The sequence below is a fragment of the Oncorhynchus mykiss genome, chromosome 6 (genome assembly GCF_057628025.1).
Source record: "Oncorhynchus mykiss isolate SJ-2025 chromosome 6, ASM5762802v1, whole genome shotgun sequence".
Taxonomy (NCBI): Eukaryota; Metazoa; Chordata; class Actinopteri; order Salmoniformes; family Salmonidae; genus Oncorhynchus; species Oncorhynchus mykiss.
The window spans coordinates 30,820,199-30,844,601 of record NC_143027.1 but is presented as its reverse complement, the minus strand read 5'-3'; the positions used below and the strand labels follow the sequence as shown (position 1 = coordinate 30,844,601).

The 24,403-nt window shown below is 45.4% G+C and overlaps 1 protein-coding gene across 12 annotated transcripts in view; it reads left to right on the top strand.

The window, feature by feature from the left end:
- The window catches only part of LOC110525719 (oxysterol-binding protein 2), a 73,860-nt gene extending 49,906 nt beyond the window's left edge, over positions 1-23,954 (top strand). For 4 of the 12 annotated variants that reach the window (XM_036979857.2, XM_090237633.1, XM_090237634.1 and 1 more), the window contains 12 exons: positions 237-490; positions 4,088-4,286; positions 5,581-5,701; positions 12,013-12,076; positions 12,956-13,105; positions 13,295-13,540; positions 13,725-13,845; positions 16,655-16,758; positions 17,509-17,604; positions 17,846-18,030; positions 18,204-18,424; positions 19,329-23,954. In XM_036979857.2, coding sequence (XP_036835752.2) covers positions 237-490; positions 4,088-4,286; positions 5,581-5,701; positions 12,013-12,076; positions 12,956-13,105; positions 13,295-13,540; positions 13,725-13,845; positions 16,655-16,758; positions 17,509-17,604; positions 17,846-18,030; positions 18,204-18,424; positions 19,329-19,471 — 1,904 coding nt within the window. In that variant the 3' untranslated portion in view covers positions 19,472-23,954. Of the gene's footprint in view, positions 1-236; positions 1,207-2,222; positions 2,566-4,087; positions 4,287-5,577; positions 5,702-12,012; positions 12,077-12,955; positions 13,106-13,294; positions 13,541-13,724; positions 13,846-16,654; positions 16,759-17,508; positions 17,605-17,845; positions 18,031-18,203; positions 18,425-19,328 lie in introns of those variants that run through there. The other 8 variants (XM_036979856.2, XM_090237632.1, XM_090237631.1 and 5 more) reach the window with 5 other exon arrangements.
- Positions 23,955-24,403: the final 449 nt, after the last annotated feature.

The window sequence follows — 24,403 nt, the reverse complement described above, 5'->3', positions numbered from 1 at the left end:
GTGTGTGTGTGAGAGAGAGATCAATAAAGGGAGTCATGCAGCCCCTGGGTTTTGGGCTTAGAATGTGGATTTTACATTTTAGATGAATGGATTCCAAATAGCATTCGGGGGATCATGTCTTGTTGGTCGGTTTGTTCGTTGTCTGTCTCTCTGGTGAGGACCCTGCATCCCCGATTGCCCTCCTGTATTCCAGTCTCTTCTTATCTGACCTCTGACCTCTGACCTTTCCTCTGTAGATGACTCAGGAGACGAGGAGCCCACGACCCAGTCAGACCGCAGTGAGGGGATCCAGGGCACTCTGAAGACCCTGATCAGCAAGCTTGATGACCTCGGCACGTGTAACGACCTAATCGCCAAGCATGGGGCGGCCCTGCAGCGCTCTCTGAGTGAACTCGAGGCGCTGAGAGTCCCCGTGGAGGGAGGAGAGAAGGTCAAGGGCGTCAACGAGCGAGCCACCCTCTTCCGCATCACCTCGAATGCTATGATCAATGTGAGTAGTGAGACTTAAGGGTTCTACACATCTATTCAACTTAAGCTAACCAACTATGGATGATACGTTGACTATGTCCAGCGGCAACCAACTGACGCTACACACCGGGCAAATTCTTTCCACAACCGTCCAGAGACAGTTGGGTAGATGTGTAGAAGCCTTTACATGGCAAGGGTTAGGCCTACTGTGTGAAGGGTGACTAGCATTCTCAGTGCTATGGTATGATAGATGTGACAGGAAGGACACAGGTCAGCATTGTGTATATTGTAGTCGTCTACTTAAGATTCTTAAATGCTCTTGCAAATGTGACGGGAAAGGGAAACACTTCTCAGGTGGTACCTCTTTCTAGCATCGTATTGTTTACAGCATGCCACCAATCCAGTTACAGTATGTAAGATATGTGCAGGGGTGTTGTTAGCATCGGAACTAGCTGTTCTGTTGCTATTGTCACCGTGACCACAGAGAGTCATTTCCATTGGCCAAGTGGTATTATAGTGGACTAGAGGGCAGAGGAAAGGAGAGGTCGGTACTGAAGGAGTGATACCGGATCAGGGCTGGTTGGGGAGGACAGGAATAGTCTTGCCCCAACCCCAAACCTCCCTGGACCCTCCCAGCCCAGAGACCTGAGCCCAGAGAGGAATCCCAGTGCCCCCTCTTCCTCCACAAGACAGACATGCTCCTACAGGGGCCAGGCGCTACACAGACAACCAGGAAAGGTTTGTGTGTCTCTTCTACTCCTCTGCTTGGCTTTTATGTGTTTGACAATAAATAGCCTTGTTTTGTCTGGGCCACAGACTGCTATTTCTGTGGTGACGGGTGTCTGACACATGGGGGAATGCTCCCATAACATTGGTCACTGGCAGGTGGGATAGTGTAGCCAGGGCACATGTACTTTTGACATTTTGAACTGGCTTGAAGCTTGAACTGATACTGTGAGTGTGTTTGCTCAGTTGAATGAGAATCAACCAAGTAATCCACAGGAGTTCAGCCCCATTTAGAGTGTGGAGACATCTGTACTTTCATCACAGATTTTGTAGTCTTCCCTCTAAAGGATGCGCTTTTTTTCTGCACACAGTTAATCACTGTTTTAATTAATTGGAGTGGGAACTGAAAGTTACTGGACAGGCAATTAAACATGCCCTGTAGGATTTCCTATCTCATTACAACACTGTTAGATCTGGTTCAACTAGAGACGCTGTGGGGAAAGTGCTGCTTCAGGTTGGTTTTATGCAAAGGAAGGGGGAGTAGAGAGCCTAGCTATTTGATCACAGCTACAGTTGTTGTACCCTTTTTGTTTGCGTTTGGCTTGTGATGCAGTTTGATATTTACACTTCCATCATTTAGCAGACGCTCTTACAACTTACAGTAAGTAGCGAGTGCATACATGTTCACTTTCTTTTCTACTGGTCCCCCATGGGTATCGAACCCACAACCCTGGCATTGCAAGCACCATGCTCCACCAACTGAGCTATACGGGACCATATGTCACCAACACTGCCCTTTCTCTTCACTAACTTGGGGGTTGGAGGTGGTTGAGCGATGTTGTTCTGACCCTGAAGGGAAGCTTGGACACTGGTTCATTTAGGGGTGATGTAACTCCTCACGTGTTGTGTGACTGCTGTGTCGGTGAGGTGGCACAAGTGTGTGTTTGTGTGTTTGAGTGCTTGCGTGCGTGCGTTTGCACAAGTTTGCAATGGGTTCCCCTTTCCATGTTATGTTATCTAGCCATATGAAACATCGAAGGAAATTGACACAGCCAATCATGCTCATTCTGTAAAGTGAACCAGGACATTTAATTCAGCACGGACTAAAATATGTTAAACCTCCTTGATTTTCATGTTGAATCATTATTCTATACACTGAGTTCAGACATGATATTCCCCAACCGTGAGCTACACGCAGCAGTCTGTTTAAATAATAGATTCAGCAGAACAAATGTGGAACCAAAGTCGGGTTGAAGTTGATATTTAGTTTCATATGTGCCTGAAGAGCAGAAGGAAGTAAGTAGCTCCGTCACATGATTCACTTTCAGTCTGAATAGTAAAAACAGGACACTTCATACTTGACTGCTGAAGGTAAGAGGCTGTTATTTAGTTACAATAGGCTAACCCTGCTTGTCATTTGGCTGTGAATTGTAAAATCACTGAAACACTTTGAGTTAACACTTCTGGTTTTGGTGTCAGGTCATCAGCAAGTAAGTAGCCTAGTCCGAACCAGAACAGCCCGCAAAGCAGGAGACCGATTTCTGTAGCATGAGGCAGCTTGATGTACAAGAACCCCCCGTGGACAGGACGTGGGACTCGGGCTCGTTGCTTGTCAGTTAGGCTAACTGATTCATTCATGTGATAAGCTATACTGTTGGATCTAAACTCGTAACATGTTGATTGGTTGCGTGCACATTGTAGCACTTCAAAATAAACACCCTGTATATTCAGATATATTGTTACCAAAGCACCATGTAGGTTAATGGTCTCCTAGTTCTGCATCTCTATTCTAAATGGTGGTGGGTTGGTGTGAAATATTCTATTATTTTGAGCTACAGGCTCAGTGGGGGGGATATATAGGATGTCATGTCCCTGTTCCTGTGGCCTCTGTCTGAGGCCGATATGTCCTATCTGTGCAGCCCACTGATCTGAGAGGACACAGATTATCTGTGCTCTGTGACACGCGTGGCCCTCAGCTACACACCTCAACCAGAACGATGGCCAAGTGGTTTCAGCTATCCAATGGCCTGTGGTACCGGGACCAAAGAGGTTTTTAATGGGTGAATGCTGAACAGGATGCTGCACTGACTGCATAACAATGTGCTCATAGGATCAGAGCACTCAGTGGTTGTGTTGATTTGAGGACAAGGAGGTCCATGGATGGATGTACAGTCTAGACAGGTTTATCAGGGTATACTGTTTAGGCTAGTTGTTTAACCATTCACCCGGATACTTACTTGGGGAAAGAGTGGTAGCCTGCAGGACTGATGTGTTTCTGCTTTCTCCACAGTTTTCTTATCACACTGTGTGTCCCATTGACCTCCCAAAACATTCTGTGGTCAGACATGATGTAGTTGGGGAAAATGCTGACACATTCTACTTGTATGTTTTGATCTAGAGTAAGATCCCTGTTTCGCCAATAATGCCAAGACCACAGTCGTAACTCAGAAGACCTTTTATGACTTGCCCTGAGTTCACGTTTTTTTTGGCTATGGATCATCATTCCCTCTCTGATGCTATAGTGTGGAAACTCAGAGCCTGCCCCTAAGACATGATTTAATATGCACACAGTAGCTGACACTCATGAGAGAGGCGAAGAGATATAAGTCATTCTCAAGATGTTGATGATAGTGCTAACAGTGGTCTAAATACTGACAGTACTCATGTTTAGAATACATTTTATGATAAAACAAACATCAACTTAATTGGAAAACTGATTTCCTTCCACCAGTCAAGAAAGGACCTGGTAGCCCTAAACATCTACAAATCCACAAGATAAATATCCTTGTGTGCATATTTGACTCATGATTTACATGCCTCTACTCCTTATCTTCTGTCTGACATCCAGTGTTTGATGTGTGTCTGTGTGCTATGTTGTGTTTGTGATGATTAGGCGTGTCGGGACTTCCTGGACCTAGCGGAGACCCACAGCAGGAGATGGCAGCGGGCGCTGCAGTATGAGAGAGAGCAGCGTATTCACCTGGAGGAGACCATAGAGCAGCTAGCCAAGCAGCACAACAGTCTGGAGAGAGCCTGGAGAGAGGCCCCCACACTGTCCGCCAACACGCCCAGCGCCCCCACCACAGAGAAGGGTAAGGCAGACAGTCGGGCCCCTTAGTATTGCCCCTTAGTCCTTAGACTAACAGGACTCTGTTCATTTAGAGAAATATACCATCTTGGGGAAATAGGAAATTGTAAGTCATGTCAGATGGTTTTGAATGATATTGTCTCTGTAATTAGACTGGAAGATACATTTCTCATGAGAGTAGTATTCAAATGGACACAATCACTCCTCACCTTTCCTTTGTGATAGCCATCCTAGTGATAGCCATCCTAGTGATAGACATCCTAGTGATAGCCATCCTTTGTGATAGCCATCCTAGTGATAGCCATCCTAGTGATAGACATCCTAGTGATAGCCATCCTAGTGATAGACATCCTAGTGATAGCCATCCTTTGTGATAGCCATCCTAGTGATAGCCATCCTAGTGATAGACATCCTAGTGATAGCCATCCTTTGTGATAGCCATCCTAGCGATAGCCATCCTTTGTGATAGCCATCCTAGTGATAGCCATCCTTTGTGATAGCCATCCTAGTGATAGCCATCCTTTGTGATAGCCATCCTAGTGATAGCCATCCTTTGTGATAGCCATCCTTGTGATAGCCATCCTAGTGATAGCCATCCTTTGTGATAGCCATCCTAGCGATAGCCATCCTAGTGATAGCCATCCTAGTGATAGCCATCCTAGTGATAGCCAACTTTTTTGTGATAGCCATCCTAGTGATAGCCATCCTAGTGATAGCCATCCTAGTGATAGCAATCCTTTGTGATAGCCATCCTAGTGATAGCCATCCTAGTGATAGCCATCCTTTGTGATAGCCATCCTAGTGATAGCCATCCTTTGTGATAGCCATCCTTTGTGATAGCCATCCTAGTGATAGCCATCCTAGTGATAGCCATCCTTTGTGATAGCCATCCTAGTGATAGCCATCCTTTGTGATAGCCATCCTAGTGATAGCCATCCTAGTGATAGCCATCCTTTGTGATAGCCATCCTAGCGTAAAACAGTAAGCCGTGTATCACACAGGAATGGATATATTACATTTTGTCAATCTGAGGTTGTATTGAAGTTGGAGTTGTTGCTTCCCTTCTCGTCTGGAATCAAGTTCAGTTCATATTTAGCCTACAGGGACGTTACCTATTAAAGTCTAATGTTCTTTATTCATCTCCATGAGCATTTGATTAGCTACCCAACCTTCCTTTCCCCTCCACAAATCATGTGACTACTGCTGCACCAGTATAGAGCAGGATGTGTGTTAAATATTGCTTTACTGTGTGTGTGTTTGTGTTTGCTTTTGTGTGTGTGTGTGTGTTCTCTCAGTAGGGAGTGAGAGGCTGCAGAAAGGGGAGGCGAGTGATGAAGATGAGGATACAGAATACTTTGACGCCATGGAGGAGTCCCCTGCCTTTATCACAGTGACCGCCACTGAGAACACACAGCACAGGTCAGTCTCACCCTGTGGCCTGTACAGTACACTCACGCCTCCGTCTGCTTTTCACATCCACCTCAATGGATCATGGCAGTTTAGCTTGGTATTACTTGAGTATAAGACGGATTCGGTGTGAATAGATTGTGACAAATACAAAGACTGGATGCCTTGATTGTGCCTGTTGATGGATTCTGTAGTGTTTACACCAGAATATCTGTCAAGCCCCAGAGCCACACAGTGCACCTCATATTGCCTGTGTATGACTCATTCCTTTCATCAGCAGCTCAATAAACCTAAAACTTCAGAACCTCTTTCCCTCTCTGTGCTCATAATCTATCACTCACACACACACACACACACACACACACACACACACACACACACACACACACACACACACACACACACACACACACACACACACACACACACACACACACACACACACACACACAATGACTCATACCTGTTGTACGGTGGCAGTGTTGTCTGTCTGTTTTTAATGAGTGTCTGTCTGTTTTTAATGAGTGTCTGTCTTTACTGGACTGGCTCTGGAAATATTAACAGCTGAAGATGTTGTTGTCTCTATGATAAAAGACAGCTCATCCCCTCACTGCTCCTCTACTAGGGAATGACCCACGGCCCGGCCACTTCTCTGTTTTGGACTTATGCTTTCATCTCCAAAATACTTTGGGTTTGTTATGTGTCTCAGTTGAAGAATTAGGGTAGTTGTTTTTTGCTGCCCTGTTTTACCAGAACACCTGTTGAGACACTATTTACACATATTCCTTTCCCCGTGAGGAGAATAGAATGTTTCTATTTCCCAGATACATATTCTGCTGCTCCTCTCCAATCAGAGACACAGCTATCCACCTCCAACACAGCAGCTCAGAGACACATCTATCCACCTCTAACACAACAGCTCAGATACACATCTATACACCTCTAACACAACAGCTCAGAGACACATCTATCCACCTCCAACACAACAGCTCAGAGACACATCTATCCACCTCCAACACAGCAGCTCAGAGACACATCTATCCACCTCTAACACAACAGCTCAGAGACACATCTATACACCTCTAACACAACAGCTCAGAGACACAGCTATCCACCTCTAACACAGCAGCTCAGAGACACATCTATCCACCTCTAACACAACAGCTCAGAGACACATCTATCCACCTCTAACACAGCAGCTCAGAGACACATCTATCCACCTCTAACACAGCAGCTCAGAGACACATCTATCCACCTCTAACACAACAGTTCAGAGACACATCTATACACCTCCAACACAGCAGCTCAGAGACACATCTATCCACCTCCAACACAGCAGCTCAGAGACACATCTATCCACCTCCAACACAGCAGCTCAGAGACACATCTATCCACCTCCAACACAGCAGCTCAGAGACACATCTATCCACCTCTAACACAGCAGCTCAGAGACACATCTATCCACCTCCAACACAGCAGCTCAGAGACACATCTATCCACCTCTAACACAGCAGTTCAGAGACACATCTATACACCTCCAACACAGAAGTTCAGAGACACATCTATCCACCTCTAACACAGCAGCTCAGAGACACATCTATCCACCTCTAACACAGCAGCTCAGAGACACATCTATCCACCTCTAACACAGCAGCTCAGAGACACATCTATCCACCTCTAACACAGCAGCTCAGAGACACATCTATCCACCTCTAACACAGCAGTTCAGAGACACATCTATACACCTCCAACACAGCAGTTCAGAGACACATCTATCCACCTCTAACACAGCAGCTCAGAGACACATCTATCCACCTCTAACACAGCAGCTCAGAGACACATCTATCCACCTCTAACACAACAGCTCAGAGACACATCTATCCACCTCTAACACAGCAGCTCAGAGACACATCTATCCACCTCTAACACAGCAGCTCAGAGACACATCTATCCACCTCCAACACAACAGCTCAGAGACACATCTATCCACCTCTAACACAGCAGCTCAGAGACACATCTATCCACCTCCAACACAACAGCTCAGAGACACAGCTATCCACCTCCAACACAGCAGCTCAGAGACACATCTATCCACCTCTAACACAGCAGCTCAGAGACACATCTATCCACCTCCAACACAACAGCTCAGAGACACATCTATACACCTCTAACACAGCAGTTCAGAGACACATCTATCCACCTCTAACACAGCAGCTCAGAGACACATCTATACACCTCTAACACAGCAGTTCAGAGACACATCTATCCACCTCTAACACAGCAGCTCAGAGACACATCTATACACCTCTAACACAGCAGCTCAGAGACACATCTATCCACCTCCAACACAGCAGCTCAGAGACACATCTATCCACCTCTAACACAACAGCTCAGAGACACATCTATCCACCTCTAACACAGTAGCTCAGAGACACATCTATCCACCTCTAACACAGCAGCTCAGAGACACATCTATCCACCTCTAACACAGCAGCTCAGAGACACATCTATCCACCTCTAACACAACAGTTCAGAGACACATCTATACACCTCCAACACAGCAGCTCAGAGACACATCTATCCACCTCCAACACAGCAGCTCAGAGACACATCTATCCACCTCCAACACAGCAGCTCAGAGACACATCTATCCACCTCCAACACAGCAGCTCAGAGACACATCTATCCACCTCTAACACAGCAGCTCAGAGACACATCTATCCACCTCTAACACAACAGCTCAGAGACACATCTATCCACCTCTAACACAGCAGCTCAGAGACACATCTATCCACCTCTAACACAGCAGCTCAGAGACACATCTATCCACCTCCAACACAACAGCTCAGAGACACATCTATCCACCTCTAACACAGCAGCTCAGAGACACATCTATCCACCTCCAACACAACAGCTCAGAGACACAGCTATCCACCTCTAACACAGCAGCTCAGAGACACATCTATCCACCTCTAACACAGCAGCTCAGAGACACATCTATCCACCTCCAACACAACAGCTCAGAGACACATCTATACACCTCTAACACAGCAGTTCAGAGACACATCTATCCACCTCTAACACAGCAGCTCAGAGACACATCTATACACCTCTAACACAGCAGCTCAGAGACATATCTATCCACCTCCAACACAGCAGCTCAGAGACACATCTATACACCTCTAACACAGCAGTTCAGAGACACATCTATCCACCTCTAACACAGCAGCTCAGAGACACATCTATACACCTCTAACACAGCAGCTCAGAGACACATCTATCCACCTCCAACACAGCAGCTCAGAGACACATCTATCCACCTCTAACACAACAGCTCAGAGACACATCTATCCACCTCTAACACAGTAGCTCAGAGACACATCTATACACCTCTAACACAGCAGCTCAGAGACACATCTATCCACTTCTAACACAGCAGCTCAGAGACACATCTATACACCTCTAACACAACAGCTCAGAGACACATCTATCCACCTCCAACACAGCAGTTCAGAGACACATCTATCCACCTCTAACACAGCAGTTCAGAGACACATCTATACACCTCCAACAAAGCAGTTCAGAGACACATCTATCCACCTCCAACACAGCACCTCAGAGACACATCTATCCACCTCTAACACAGCAGCTCAGAGACACATCTATCCACCTCCAACACAGCAGCTCAGAGACACATCTATCCACCTCCAACACAGCAGCTCAGAGACACATCTATACACCTCCAACACAGCAGCTCAGAGACACATCTATCCACCTCCAACACAGCAGCTCAGAGACACATCTATCGCCCTCTAACACAACAGTTCAGAGACACATCTATCCACCTCCAACACAGCAGCTCAGAGACACATCTATCCACCTCTAACACAGCAGCTCAGAGACACATCTATCGCCCTCTAACACAGCAGTTCAGAGACACATCTATCCACCTCCAACACAGCAGCTCAGAGACACATCTATACACCTCCAACACAGCAGCTCAGAGACACATCTATCCACCTCCAACACAGCAGCTCAGAGACACATCTATACACCTCCAACACAGCAGCTCAGAGACACATCTATCCACCTCTAACACAGCAGCTCAGAGACACATCTATCCACCTCTAACACAAATCAAATCAAATCAAATGTATTTATATAGCCCTTCGTACATCAGCTGATATCTCAAAGTGCTGTACAGAAACCCAGCCTAAAACCCCAAACAGCAAGCAATGCAGGTGTAGAAGCACGGTGGCTAGGAAAAACTCCCTAGAAAGGCCAAAACCTAGGAAGAAACCTAGAGAGGAACCAGGCTATGTGGGGTGGCCAGTCCTCTTCTGGCTGTGCCGGGTGGAGATTATAACAAAACATGGTCAAGATGTTCAAATGTTCATAAATGACCAGCATGGTCGAATAATAATAAGGCAGAATAGTTGAAACTGGAGCAGCAGCACAGTCAGGTGGACTGGGGACAGCAAGGAGTCATCATGTCAGGTATTCCTGGGGCATGGTCCTATGGCTCAGGTCCTCCGAGAGAGAGAAAGAAAGAGAGAATTAGAGAGAGCATATGTGGGATGGCCAGTCCTCTTCTGGCTGTGCCGGGTGGAGATTATAACAGAACATGGCCAAGATGTTCAAATGTTCATAAATGACCAGCATGGTCGAATAATAATAAGGCAGAACAGTTGAAACTGGAGCAGCAGCACAGCCAGGTGGACTGGGGACAGCAAGGAGTCATCATGTCAGGTAGTCCTGGGGCATGGTCCTAGGGCTCAGGTCCTCCGAGAGAGAGAAAGAGAGAAGGAGAGAATTAGAGAACGCACACTTAGATTCACACAGGACACCGAATAGGACAGGAGAAGTACTCCAGATATAACAAACTGACCCTAGCCCCCCGACACATAAACTACTGCAGCATAAATACTGGAGGCTGAGACAGGAGGGGTCAGGAGTCACTGTGGCCCCATCCGAGGACACCCCCGGACAGGGCCAAACAGGAAGGATATAACCCCACCCACTTTGCCAAAGCACAGCCCCCACAACACTAGAGGGATCTCTTCAACCACCAACTTACCATCCTGAGACAAGGCTGAGTATAGCCCACAAAGACCTCCGCCACGGCACAACCCAAGGGGGGGGGGGGGGGGGGGGGGGGGCGCCAACCCAGACAGGATGACCACATCAGTGACTCAACCCACTCAGGTGACGCACCCCCTCCAGGGACGGCATGAGAGAGCCCCAGTAAAGCCAGTGACTCAGCCCCTGTAATAGGGTTAGAGGCAGAGAATCCCAGTGGAAAGAGGGGAACCGGCCAGGCAGAGACAGCAAGGGCGGTTCGTTGCTCCAGAGCCTTTCCGTTCACCCTCCCACTCCTGGGCCAGACTACACTCAATCATATGACCCACTGAAGAGATGAGTCTTCAGTAGAGACTTAAAGGTTGAGACCGAGTTTGCACAACAGCTCAGAGACACATCTATACACCTCCAACACAGCAGCTCAGAGACACATCTATCCACCTCCAACACAGCAGCTCAGAGACACATCTATCCACATCTAACACAGCAGCTCAGAGACACATCTATCCACCTCTAACACAACAGCTCAGAGACACATCTATCCACCTCTAACACAGCAGCTCAGAGACACATCTATCCACCTCCAACACAGCAGCTCAGAGACACATCTATCCACCTCCAACACAGCAGCTCAGAGACACATCTATCCACCTCCAACACAGCAGCTCAGAGACACATCTATCCACCTCCAACACAGCAGCTCAGAGACACATCTATACACCTCTAACACAGCAGCTCAGAGACACATCTATCCACCTCCAACACAGCAGCTCAGAGACACATCTATCCACCTCTAACACAACAGCTCAGAGACACATCTATACACCTCCAACACAGCAGCTCAGAGACACATCTATCCACCTCTAACACAGCAGCTCAGAGACACATCTATACACCTCCAACACAACAGCTCAGAGACACATCTATCCACCTCTAACACAACAGCTCAGAGACACATCTATACACCTCCAACACAGCAGCTCAGAGACACATCTATCCACCTCTAACACAGCAGCTCAGAGACACATCTATACACCTCTAACACAGCAGCTCAGAGACCGATCCGATGTTACACACAGCCATGTGCTGAATAGTGCCATCTATCTATGACTAGCTGCCTGCGCCCACCTGTTTCCGTTATTTTGTGTGTGTTTCGATGTGTGTGTCTGCGTACATGTGTGTGTGTGTGTGTGTGTGTGTGCATGCGTGTGTTATTGTTAAGAGGACGTTTCTCCCTCTTCTAGGCATTCTCAGAGTAACCTGAGTGGAGCGAGTGGAGGCCAGACCAATGACTGGAACCAGGAAAATGTGAGTGTCTCTTTCCTCCAAACAGTTCTCAGTGATAATCCACATGCGTGTCCACATCTAGGCTTTATACTATTCACCTTTGTCACTGTGTGTGAAGCTCTTTGAGTTATTTTTAACCAATGGCTGTTTCCTAGCATCCTGTTAAGGACAATAGCATATCACAAACTTGGGCATGTTTTGTTGCATTCTCAAACACACACACACACAAACACACACACAGGAACACACATACACACACAAGCTCTCTCTCTCTCTTGCCATCATTTCTCTGGATCTTAATTACCAGTCAGACATCTGTTTTCCCAATTCTATCCCTCTCATTCTCCTCTTTTATTCCATCTCTTCCTCCCTCTCTTTCTCTCTTTCTCTGTCACTCTACTTCCAGATGGGGACTCACTGAGTCCCTGACAAGCTAAGATCTACAAAGTTAGAGATCGACTGTCACGGATCCCTCCGGAACTTTCATTATGCACACCTGTCCCCTATTCCCACTGATTGGCACTTGTATAAGTGTGCCCTTTGGAGTCCATTGGACTGTCTATTATTGTTACAATGTCTGTTGGTGCGTGTGAGTACCTGTGCTGTGTGTTTTGGGCTTTCGTGCCCTTGTGGATTGTGCAGACGATTACGGGTGTTGTCCCGTGTGTTAATCATTGTGCGCGTGTGTATTTATTCGAGGTACTCCTCGCTCTTTTGTTTGGGTTTCAACCCTGTGTTTTTGTTACGTGTTTGTTTTGGTCTTCATGTCCTTACATGGCACACCGTCATTTGGGGGATAATAAAAAAAACGATTACCCATTCCTGCGCCTGTCTCCCGAATCATATATACCAACGTGACATCTACACTGACAGTGACAGACGTTTCTCTCTCTCTCTCAGGTGTATCCTAGCTGTAATGATTCAGGGAAGGCGCTGCAGCCCCTCAGAAGGAGGAGGAGCCACATCCCAGACAAACCCAATTACTCCCTCAACCTGTGGAGCATCATGAAGAACTGCATCGGCAAGGAGCTCTCCAAGATCCCCATGCCTGTGAGTGTCATGCTTGTGTCCATGTAGTAGAATGAGCCTGGGTGTGAGTGCATGAGAGGTGGGTAGCGCAGGCATCCCAATAGGCTGCTATTTGGGACTCATCCGAAATGTGCTAGTCAATGACAAAACTCTTGTAACCACTGCCGTCTGTCTGTCTGTCTTTCTCTCTGTCCACCTGTCTGTCTACAGGTGAACTTCAACGAGCCTCTGTCCATGCTGCAGCGGCTGACAGAGGACCTGGAGTACCATGAGCTGCTGGACAAGGCGGCGCGCTGCGAGAGCTCCCTGGAGCAGCTGTGTCTGGTGGCAGCCTTCTCTGTGTCCTCCTACTCCACCACCGTCCACCGCACGGCCAAGCCCTTCAACCCCCTGCTGGGGGAGACCTATGAGCTGGACCGACTGGAGGACTTTGGCTACCGCTCGCTGTGTGAGCAGGTACACACAGAGACAGAGATAAATGACAATATTAGGCTGAGACAAACACACACATAGGAAAATTCTCCATGTGTCTGCAAATGACACTACAAAACATACAAGCCATGATGATACAGAAAGTACCAATGATTGACATACTATAGCTAGTGACCTTCCTTTGAGTGTGTAAATACCCCCCCCCCAGGTGAGCCATCACCCCCCAGCAGCATCTCACCATGTGATTTCTCAGCGAGGCTGGACCCTCTGGCAGGAAATCACCATAGCCAGCAAGTTTCGTGGCAAATACCTCTCCATAATGCCTCTGGGTGAGTTGCTGTATATTCAGAATGTACCGAGCACTGTCAACACACACTCAATGCAAATAAAGGTCTCATGACTGTGTACAGTGGCCTCTGTAATTATAGGGACAGTGAAGCATGTTTTCTTATTTTGGCTCTATACTCCAAAAGTTTGGATTTGACATCAAACAATGACTGAGGTTAAATTGCAGACTTTTTATCCACATCGGGTGAACCGTTTAGAAATGACAGCACTTTTTGTATATAGTCTCCTATTTTAGGGGGGCAAATGTATTGGGACAAATTCACTTACACTACCAGTCAAAAGTTTAGACACCTACTCATTCAAGGGTTTTTCTTTATTTTTTCTATTTTCTACATTGTAGAATAATAGTGACGACATCAAAACAATGAAATAACACATATGGAATCATGTAGTAACCAAAAAAGTGTTAAACAAATCAAAATATATTTTATATTTGAGATTCTTTAAAGTAGCCACCCTTTGCCTTGACAGCTTTGCACGATCTTGGCATTCTCTCAAACAGCTTCATGAGGTAGTCACCTGAAATGCATTTCAATTAACAGGTGTGCCTGGTTAAAAGTTAATTTGTGGAAGGTCTTTCCTTAATCCGTTTGAGCCAATCAATTAGGTTGTGACAAGGTAGGGGTGGTATACAGAAGATAGCCCTATTTGGTAGAAGACCAAGTCCATATTATGGCAAGAACAGCTCAAATAAGCAAAGAGAAATTACAGTCCATCATTACTTTAGGACATGAAGGTCAGTCAATCCTGAAAATGTCAAGAACTTTGAAATTTTCTTCAAGTGCCGTCGCATAAACCATCAAGCTCTATGATGAAACTGGCTCTGATGAGGACCGCCACAGGAAAGGAAGACCCAAAGTTAACTCTGCTGCAGAAAATGCGTTCAGTAGAGTTACCAGCCTCAGAAATTGCAGCCCAAATAAATGCTTCAGAGTTCAAGTAACAGACACATCTCAACATCAATTGTTCAGAGGAGACTGCATGAATCAGGCCTTCCTGGTCGAATTGCTGCAAAGAAACCACTACCAAAGGACACCAATAATAAGAAGACTTGCTTGGGCCAAGAAACACAAGCAATGGACAACAGACCGGTGGAAATCTGTCCTTTGGTCTAATGAGTCCAAATTGTATATTTTTGGTTCCAACCGTCGTGTCTTTGTGAGACAGAGAGTAGGTGAACGGATGATCTCAGCATGTGTGGTTCCCACCGTGAAGCATGGAGGAGGAGGTGTGATGGTATGGGGATGCTTTGCTGGTGACACTGTTGGTGATTGATTTATTTAGAATTAAAGGCACACTTAACAAGCATGGCTACAACAGCATTCTGCAGCAATACGCCATCCCATCTGATTTGCGCTTAGTGGGACTATAATTAGTTTTTCAACAGGATAATGACCCAACAGATATCCAGGCTGTGTAAGGGCTATTTTACCAAGAAGGAGAGTGATGGAGTGCTGCATCAGATGACCTGGCCTCCACAATCACCCCACCTCAACCCAATTGAGATGGTTTGGGATGAGTTGGACTGCAGAGTGAAGGAAAAGCAGCCAACAAGTGCTCAGCATTATGTGGGAACTCCTTCAAGACTTCAGGCATTCCAGGTGAAGCTGGTTGAGAGAATGCCAAGAGTGTGCAAAGCTGTCAACAAGGCAAAGGGTGGCTACTTTGAATAAATATTTTGATTTAACACTTTTGGTTATTACATGATTCCAAAATAAAGAAAAACCCTTGAATGAGTAGGTGTGTCCAAACTTTTGACTGGTACTGTATATGTATATTAAAGTAGAAAAAAGTCAAGTATTTGGTCCCATATTCATAGCATGCAATGACTACATCAAGCTTGTGACTCTACACATTTGTTGGATGCATTTGCTGTTTATTTTGGTTATGTTTCAGTTTATTTTATGCCCAATAGAAATGAATGGTAAATAATGTATTGTGTCGTTTTGGAGTCACTTTTATTGTAAATAAGTATATCATATATTCCAAAACGCTAATCTCCCCTGTTATTGTAATGGTGAGAGGTATGATATTTGTGCGTCTGTAACTTTCTCACTCATCATTATTCACCCGATATGGATGGAAATAAACAAAAATGAGAGTTGCCAGTCCGTACTAACCTCATAGTCCTTGTATGATTTCAAATCCACAACTTTTGGAGTATAGAGCCAAAAGAAGAAAAGATGCTTCACTGTCCCGATAATTACAGAGGACACTGTATATATGTTTATAGGTGGGAACACCGGGCTCTCTCTGTAGGTCAGGCCTCTGAAACCCAGGCAACCTCAGCATCACCTCTGTCCTCCCATTCCCTCCCAGTCACTCACTAAACCATAGATGACCAGTGTGAAAATGAATCTAACGACCCCTGTGACAGATGCATAAACTCTGGCTGTGCCCATGGGTCTCTAAGGCCCTGATAAATGAGAGATGAATAGATCCCATAGATATGTATCAATCACATCCTATAACATGAAGCCATGTTGTCCATTTGAACTATACAGATTATCCTCTTGTTTGTTTATTGTAATCCTAGTGAGATTTAAGTACAGACTGAGTCTCTGCCTCTCTCTCTCAGCCACCCCTGTGTTATCAGGCCAGGTCTCTGCAGGTTGGACTGACCTTGTTTATAAATGACTCGAAATAAGAAGCAGAATATCAACCACAATACATGTTGCCTTGTTACGGTGTTGTCACTCTTTCTCTGACTGCATTTCATCCCCTCCACTCCATCTCTTGATTTATATCTCAATGTTCTCTCCTTTTTTGGCCTTTCCCCTCTCTCCCCAGGTGCCATTCACCTGCAGTTCCACTCCAGTGGGAACCATTATGTTTGGAGGAAGGTAACCTCCACCGTGCACAACATCATCGTGGGCAAGCTGTGGATTGACCAGGTCTGTCTACTAACTACATCATGGCTCTTCTCCCTCCTAATCCCATGTTCTTACCTGACCATGTCTCTCTCCTACTCTCCTCTTGTGTCCTCATTGTCTGATTCAGTCAATATCCATGTGACCTGTATGCCAGTATATCCATGTGTATCATCTATCATCTAATGTTTCCTAGTTTCATCCTGTAGCTGTTTGTAATGGAATCCAGGCTGGTGGAGTGAGTGTTGTGTGGAGGCAGAGGTCAATGGCAACAGAAACGAACAGAACAGCACACGAATAAGCGTGTTTGTGGTCTCTGATGGTTTCTCTGCCTTTCATTTCTAGTAACACCCTCCCCTCTCTCTGTGATGACTCAATTACAGTCTGTAACTGTTTGTTGGTCTGTCACATCATCTGTCTGTAGTACTACTTGGTACTATGTACCAGCCCCTCACTGGAATGGGAGGAGGAGGAAGACAGGGGTCAGGGAATAAACTCAAGCGAGCATATGATAGAATTTGGCACACTCACAAACACCCTCTCAGCAGTCCCTAAAGCACACCTTAGTGTCATTTATATAGAGCTTCCTAGTAGAATGCCATTACATCCCTGAGGGGGATGAATGTAAAGACACTGTGCTGATACAGCTGTGGAATGTTCTGATGATTACTCATCGGTTGTTTCTGATTTTAATTGATGCTAACCAGAAATTCTCCCTCCTATTCCACCCGCCTCTTCTCTCTCTCTCTCTCTCGCTCGCTCGCTCGCTCGCAGTCAGGGGACATTGAGATAGTCAACCACAGGACCAAGGAGACATGCCAGCTCAAGTTCTCCCCCTACAGCTATTTCTCCAGGGAAGTCCCACGCAAGGTACATGTCACCACCATCACAACCCTCTAATCAGCACTGGCTGAAACCTGACTGTGGCATGATGAGCTCATAGGCTCGGCTGTCACACTGTTGTGTGCTGCCCCCTGCTGGATAATGCAAGTGAATATATCATTTTTGAATGGACTATTTCAAAATGGTTGTTAATAATTAACTATAGTGAGGGATATTGTATTAATTTCTACAAACGGAATGATACATTTTCTCTGTGTGTGTTGTCCAGGTGACAGGGGTGGTGTCAGACAGTGGAGGGCAGGCCCACTACATCCTGTCTGGCACGTGGGACGATAAGATCGAGAGCTCCAAGATCGTCCAGAGCAGCAAAGGGGGCAGCGGCTCCGAGGGCAAGCAGAAGACTGTCTACCAGACCCTGTCCCCCAAACTACTGTGGAAGAAATACCCTCTCCCGTAAGCACTGCCCAGCCTGCCCAGTCTCACGCAGTAAAACACTACAGCAGATAACACAGATCACCATCTAATCCAACAACACAACATAACACTACATTATAGAGCACAGATCAACCTAACTGCTCTCCTCTATCTCCCACCCACCTCCTCTCTTTTCTCTCTCTCTCTGTTAGGGATAACGCTGAGAACATGTACTTCTTCTCCTCGCTGGCGCTGACGTTGAATGAGCCGGAGGATGGGGTGGGGCTGACGGACAGCCGGCTGAGACCGGACCAGAGGCTGATGGAGGCGGGGAGATGGGACGAGGCCAACTCTGAGAAACAGAGACTAGAGGAGAAACAGAGAGCTGTGAGGAGGAGGAGAGAGGCAGAGGCCACAGATGCACTTGATGACGGTAAGACAGTGAGAGAGGGAGGGAGGGCAGGGTGGAGAGAGAGAAAGAGGCAGTGAAGAGTTGACAGAGAGAACAACTGATGGAGAGAAAGGAGCAGGGTAGAAAGGGAAATGCCTTTATTAAGTCCAATAACTTTGAATCATTCCTCCCGTCCCCTGACCTTGATGTAAATGCAGTATTACCTGGAGTGAGACAGATGGGAATTGAAAGTGAAGAGCTAATGGAGGCTACTGGGCGGTGTACAGAGAGGAAACAGCAGAGCAGACACTTGTCATCCTGGTCACATTGTTAATGTCCAGTGCTCTGTGTAGCTGTGGGACCTAGGCTTGGCTGTATTTTGATGTACCCATGACGCATCTCTCTTTTCCTCCCTCTGTTGGTGGTCAGAGTGTGATTATGATGACTCTGGTGAGTGGGGGTTGCCTTGTGTCCCCCCCCGTTGTGCATCACCCTCTCCCCCACACCCCCATCTTTTTTTGTGTTGACCCTCCCCTCTGTGGCCTGCCAATGGCAGCGTTCCAGGTTGTCTTTGTGTCTGAGATTACTATATCATATTAATGTGGCCCAGAGACCTTAAACACTTCTCCAGATGTTTAAAGTGTCTGGATCATCTCGGTCTGTGCAGCACCACTGCAATAAAGACAACCTGGAACTGGAAGGGATCCTTTATGAGGTCTGCATGCTGACTGACTCCCTAGTACCCACTCTTCCAGACTATGACCCAGGAAAAAGCCGCTCAATCTTTTTCCTGCTGCCATGCGCCTCTTTCATTCAGACTTGACTTGGCCCTCATACGGCTGTACTGTTTCTGAGCCAGAGAAACAGACATAGAGGTGTGTGTAATGTGTGGGAGTGACCTGGCAGTAGCCCACTGTATAAGTGACGCTTGTGTCTCTTCCCCCAGGTCGGGAGTACGAGGGCTTCCAGCCACAGTGGTTTCACAAGAGGACGAACGCCATCACTGGAGAGACAAACTTTGTGTACAAGGGGGGATACTGGGAGGCTAAGGACAGTCAGGACTGGAATATGTGCACTGAAATCTTCTAAGCCTCGACCAGACACATCCTACCCCCTCACTGGACTCGCCCAGGCCCAGGAGACTGCTCTACCGCTGGGTCTGGGTGTTGACCTCTGTGTGCAACTGTGTACGTCTCACACACTCACAATACAGTTTACCTCCCCACGGACACACACTTCATCTGTTTTACAGAGTCAAAGGAGAGAAGGGGCCTTCTATAGGTCCTCCCTGACAACATAGCACTGAGCTGTATGGGGGTGTGAGAGAGAGGAGAGATTGAATACCACAGAAAATGGACCCAATAGAGATGTCCAAAATAATCAGGTGCTCCACACACGCTACCCACAATGCACTATTCCTCTGCTCAGCACATAGCTTTTTCTGGGTTTTAATGATTGAATAGCAACCCATCTAAATTAGTTCTCCTCTCCTCCACTGTAGACTGGGATGGGATGAAGTCTATCCTCTCTAACAGACAGACCGACAAACAAAAAGAAGGCCACAGAAGTTTATAGAAAGACAGTATACTTTAAAAGGATGGACATTTATTTTGATTAGTAACTGGTATCGGAAAGTGCAGGTAGGTACAGACTCCAACGCTTGAATTAGTTTGTCATCTATGTCCGTCTGCCTGGTAAAGAACTTAAGTTCCCTCTGTTTCCCTCCTTTTCTCCATTGCAGGAGGAACCAGGTTTAGACCTGCGTATAACCATATAGAGCTCAGACCGTAACCAACGTGGTTTGACAACCAGAGTACTTTTCCAAACACAAACTGGGTATATTGTGATACCTCCCAAACACAGTCACACTTCCACTCCACTGGTAATTGAATCTTTGTCTATTGAGGTAAATAAGCACTTTTCTTTGTGGGTTTCCACAGCTTAATGCATATCCGTGTTGATGTTGAGGAGACTCCAGCCTGGGCACTGTACACTCACCCAGTCCTTTGGTGCTTAACCATAGAAACACATACACTTCTATTGTGCAGTGAGTCATTTAAAGGATATAAATGGCATTGTAGCTAGAACCTGCACACCAATTACTTGTCCCAAAAACAGATCCCATCATCCCACACATGAATATCTAGGCAGAGTGTGAATTCTACACCACCGTGTATAGTTCTACAGCCTATATGACAGATCAGAGCCTGCTCTGGACCTATAATTGTATTCCTACAGAACTGTCTGATGTTGCTATAGCGCTGAAGGAGGCCCATGGTGGCTACTGACAGCATATTGGCATCTTACCACAGACAGACAGCATGCTCCTCAGGCCTCCCATAGCATACCACTGTTCAGCCAGGGAGGGCTGCTAGTGGAGACACTGGCTCCCAGGCACTGACCCAGGTTCACCTGAGCATAAACCTAGTCCTAACTCCTAGTGTTGAAGAGCTGTGGACAGGCTGATCTGGGATCAGCTGGTGAAGGCACTGTCAGTCTTTTGCCTTTAAAAACTGATTTGTGCACTACATATCTTAGGTGACAGGATTCTTGACAAAGTGTTAGTATATTTTGTAATTACTGTTAGGAATGTAGTATTTGGGCTGGAAGTATTGTACCTACTGTCTGGCCTTTTGTGTGAATATTTTGTGATAACAAGATAATAACAAGACAATAATATGATTATAAAACAGTTCTAATAATAATCGGAACAATAAGTCATGTTTATAGTTGAAATCTGAAGTTTTAATGAAAATGTACTGTTACTGTACCTTTTTAATTTAAATTGATCCAGCCAGTTAGAAGTTGTTTCTAACTACCGCCCACGGTTTGGTTGCAGATTTAATGTTTTGTATTAATAGAGACTTACTCTCACACTGAAAATTATTTTTATACAAAGTTGTTGATATTGGCATATTGTTTACTTGGTTTAGATTTGCAGTTCACAAACAAGCAACCACATCTGACAGTGCCCCTGGTGTGGCCCATAAGGTTTCTGAGGTCAGTTGTTACAGAGATCTGGTATGTGCTCTGGAAGGAAGTGGAAGACACACAGAATACCATCCTCAGCCCAACATATCTGTCTGGAGGGCTAGAGGGGTTGCTGGGGGTGCATACAACTAGAAAATACTCATCAAGCAACTGCTGAATGTAATGTGAACCAGGAAAATGTGAAAGTTTAAACTGTGAGATAATAGTTATCCCCCCAATCACTTTCATGCTCCCAACTGCTTTTCATTTGAACTCAGAGTAACCCTCCTCCACCGGAAGCCTATAATATAAAGTCTCAACGGGGCAGAGAATTAGGTTGTTACAAGCACATTCTGACCAGGCACTTACTCTCTTTAACCCCGTGAACAACAGCCTCCGTTTTCTGCACTATTTATGTTTGGTTCCAGTTGATCTACTTTGTACCCATGACCTTTCAGCAGACACACAGGCATACATTAGTCACATAACCATAACACACTCACACGTGTATAAGTACTGACCACATTGGCGAGAACAGTACATTATTAGTGGAAGAAATCAAGTGGGTACAGCAGGATGACATGGTTCCCCACATTGGAATGAATTCTCACTATTCTGGACCCAATCACAGTAAGGGGTTATTGTAAATGTGTCATTGTATAGACAATACTACAACGTCATGTACAGTATTACTGGGCGAGAAACAGTATTGAAATGTGGGGAAGAAAGAGTATGATGTGCAGGGCAAGTATAACTTTTTTCTCAATCATCAACTCCTTATAGATTTAGTTTACTATATTGGGTTTGAAATAGAATTAGTTTTATATATGAATATACATATATTATATTTTGAATGATGATAAACACATCATACATTTTAATCGTTTATTTTGAATATCCAAATGATGTGACCTCAAAGATGGGTGGGTGTGGGTTGCTAGGCGCCCCAGCCAGGGCCTGTGTAAGAGACTGATTAGTAGCAATAGTGGTGATGTTTAGATTATTTATTCATTCATGACACTTGTTGGGGTAAAGAAGATGTTCATCTCTGCTCTGTGCAGAAAGGAAAAACTGAACAACCAAAGCATCTGTGCAGTGTACTGTAGCCTAAAATACTCTTTACCTGCCTTCCTAATGACATCATCTTTTTCATTTTACCCACACTTAATTCAGTATGGTTTGATTTACCCAACAACACTTTTTCAATATTTTTATTTTCTAATTTGAACCTTTATTTAACTAGGCAAGACAGTTAAGAACAAATTCTTATTTACCATGACGGCCTACACTGGCCAAACCCAGACGACACTGGGCCAAATGTGCACCACCCTATGGGACTCCCAATCACAGCCTGGAATCAAACCAGGGTGTCTGTAGTGACGCCTCTTGCACTGAGATGCAGTGCCTTAGACCACTGCGCCACTCAGGAGCCAAAATCCAGTATGGTTTGATTTACCCAACAACACTTAATCCAGTATTGTTTGATTTAACCAACAACACTTAATCCAGTATGGTTTGATTTACCCAACAACACTTAATCCAGTATGGTTTGATTTACCCAACAACACTTAATCCAGTATGGTTTGATTTAACCAACAACACTTAATCCAGTATGGTTTGATTTACCCAACAACACTTAATCCAGTATGGTTTGATTTACCCAACAACACTTAATCCAGTATGGTTTGATTTACCCAACAACACTTAATCCAGTATGGTTTGATTTACCCAACAACACTTAATCCAGTATGGTTTGATTTACCCAACAACACTTAATCCAGTATTGTTTGATTTAACCAACAACACTTAATCCAGTATGGTTTGATTTACCCAACAACACTTAATCCAGTATGGTTTGATTTACCCAACAACACTTAATCCAGTATGGTTTGATTTAACCAACAACACTTAATCCAGTATGGTTTGATTTACCCAACAACACTTAATCCAGTATGGTTTGATTTACCCAACAACACTTAATCCAGTATGGTTTGATTTACCCAACAACACTTAATCCAGTATGGTTTGATTTACCCAACAACACTTAATCCAGTATGGTTTGATTTAGCTTTAATATCTATGCTTTGTTTTTCTTTTCTTTTTTTCTCATCATGGGTGCCATTGTCTTTCATTTACATACTGTATTTGTATATGCACAATAAGAAGTGTGTGTATCACAGATATACATGTGTCTTTTGTTTTGTTCTGCTCTGAGGCAGGACTTTAGTAATGAAGACCTGGTCATACCTGGTCTGAATTAAACCCTGCTGCACAGTGGACTCTGTGCTGTTTGGACTCGTTATAATACAGTAAGAGCCTGTGTGACCCGTATCACTACTAAGGACCTGGTACTGAAGGAGTGGGTGGAAGGACGGAGGTGAGCAGGGTCTGGCCTTACCATACTCACTTCAACCTCACTCACACACGCTCATATTCCACACACACTATCTCACACATATGCATCTCTGTTCAGGTGTAACTGCAACCGGGGTTGGTCTTTTATAATTGTGTTTTTTCTCTCTTAATTTATACACATGTAACATTGTCTTCAAAAGAAAGACACAATGACAAACATGAGATAATAAAAGTGTTTCTGTTGAAACTGGATGTGCGTCTGGTCAATGTTAGCTTTGTGTAGTTTAGCATTACAGAGTGATTGAAATTTTAAGGTGATAACGCTTTAACGGAGACCGCATCCACGGTCAACACTGCACATATCGGCTCAATCGGATATTTATCGCGGAATCTGTAAACTTCCGCTTTAAAGATTTAATTGAGCCCTTAGGTTACTTAGCCGTAATAAACGTGCAGCTAGCTGTTCAAACTACAGTTCTGATAGCCGAGGAATGAAATAATGTAGCTTAAAACACTCTCATGAAGCCTTTGCAGAGCAATGGCGCTCTGACTCCCGCTGTTATCACCAGAGGGGGAAGCTTGCTGTGATGTGCGCTCGCCTGGTCGCTCAGTTTGAACATTATACGGTTTGAACGGCTTGGCTTAGACCCGGGTGGGGGAGCACTGTTTGAAGGTTGCTTGGAAACCCAAGCAATG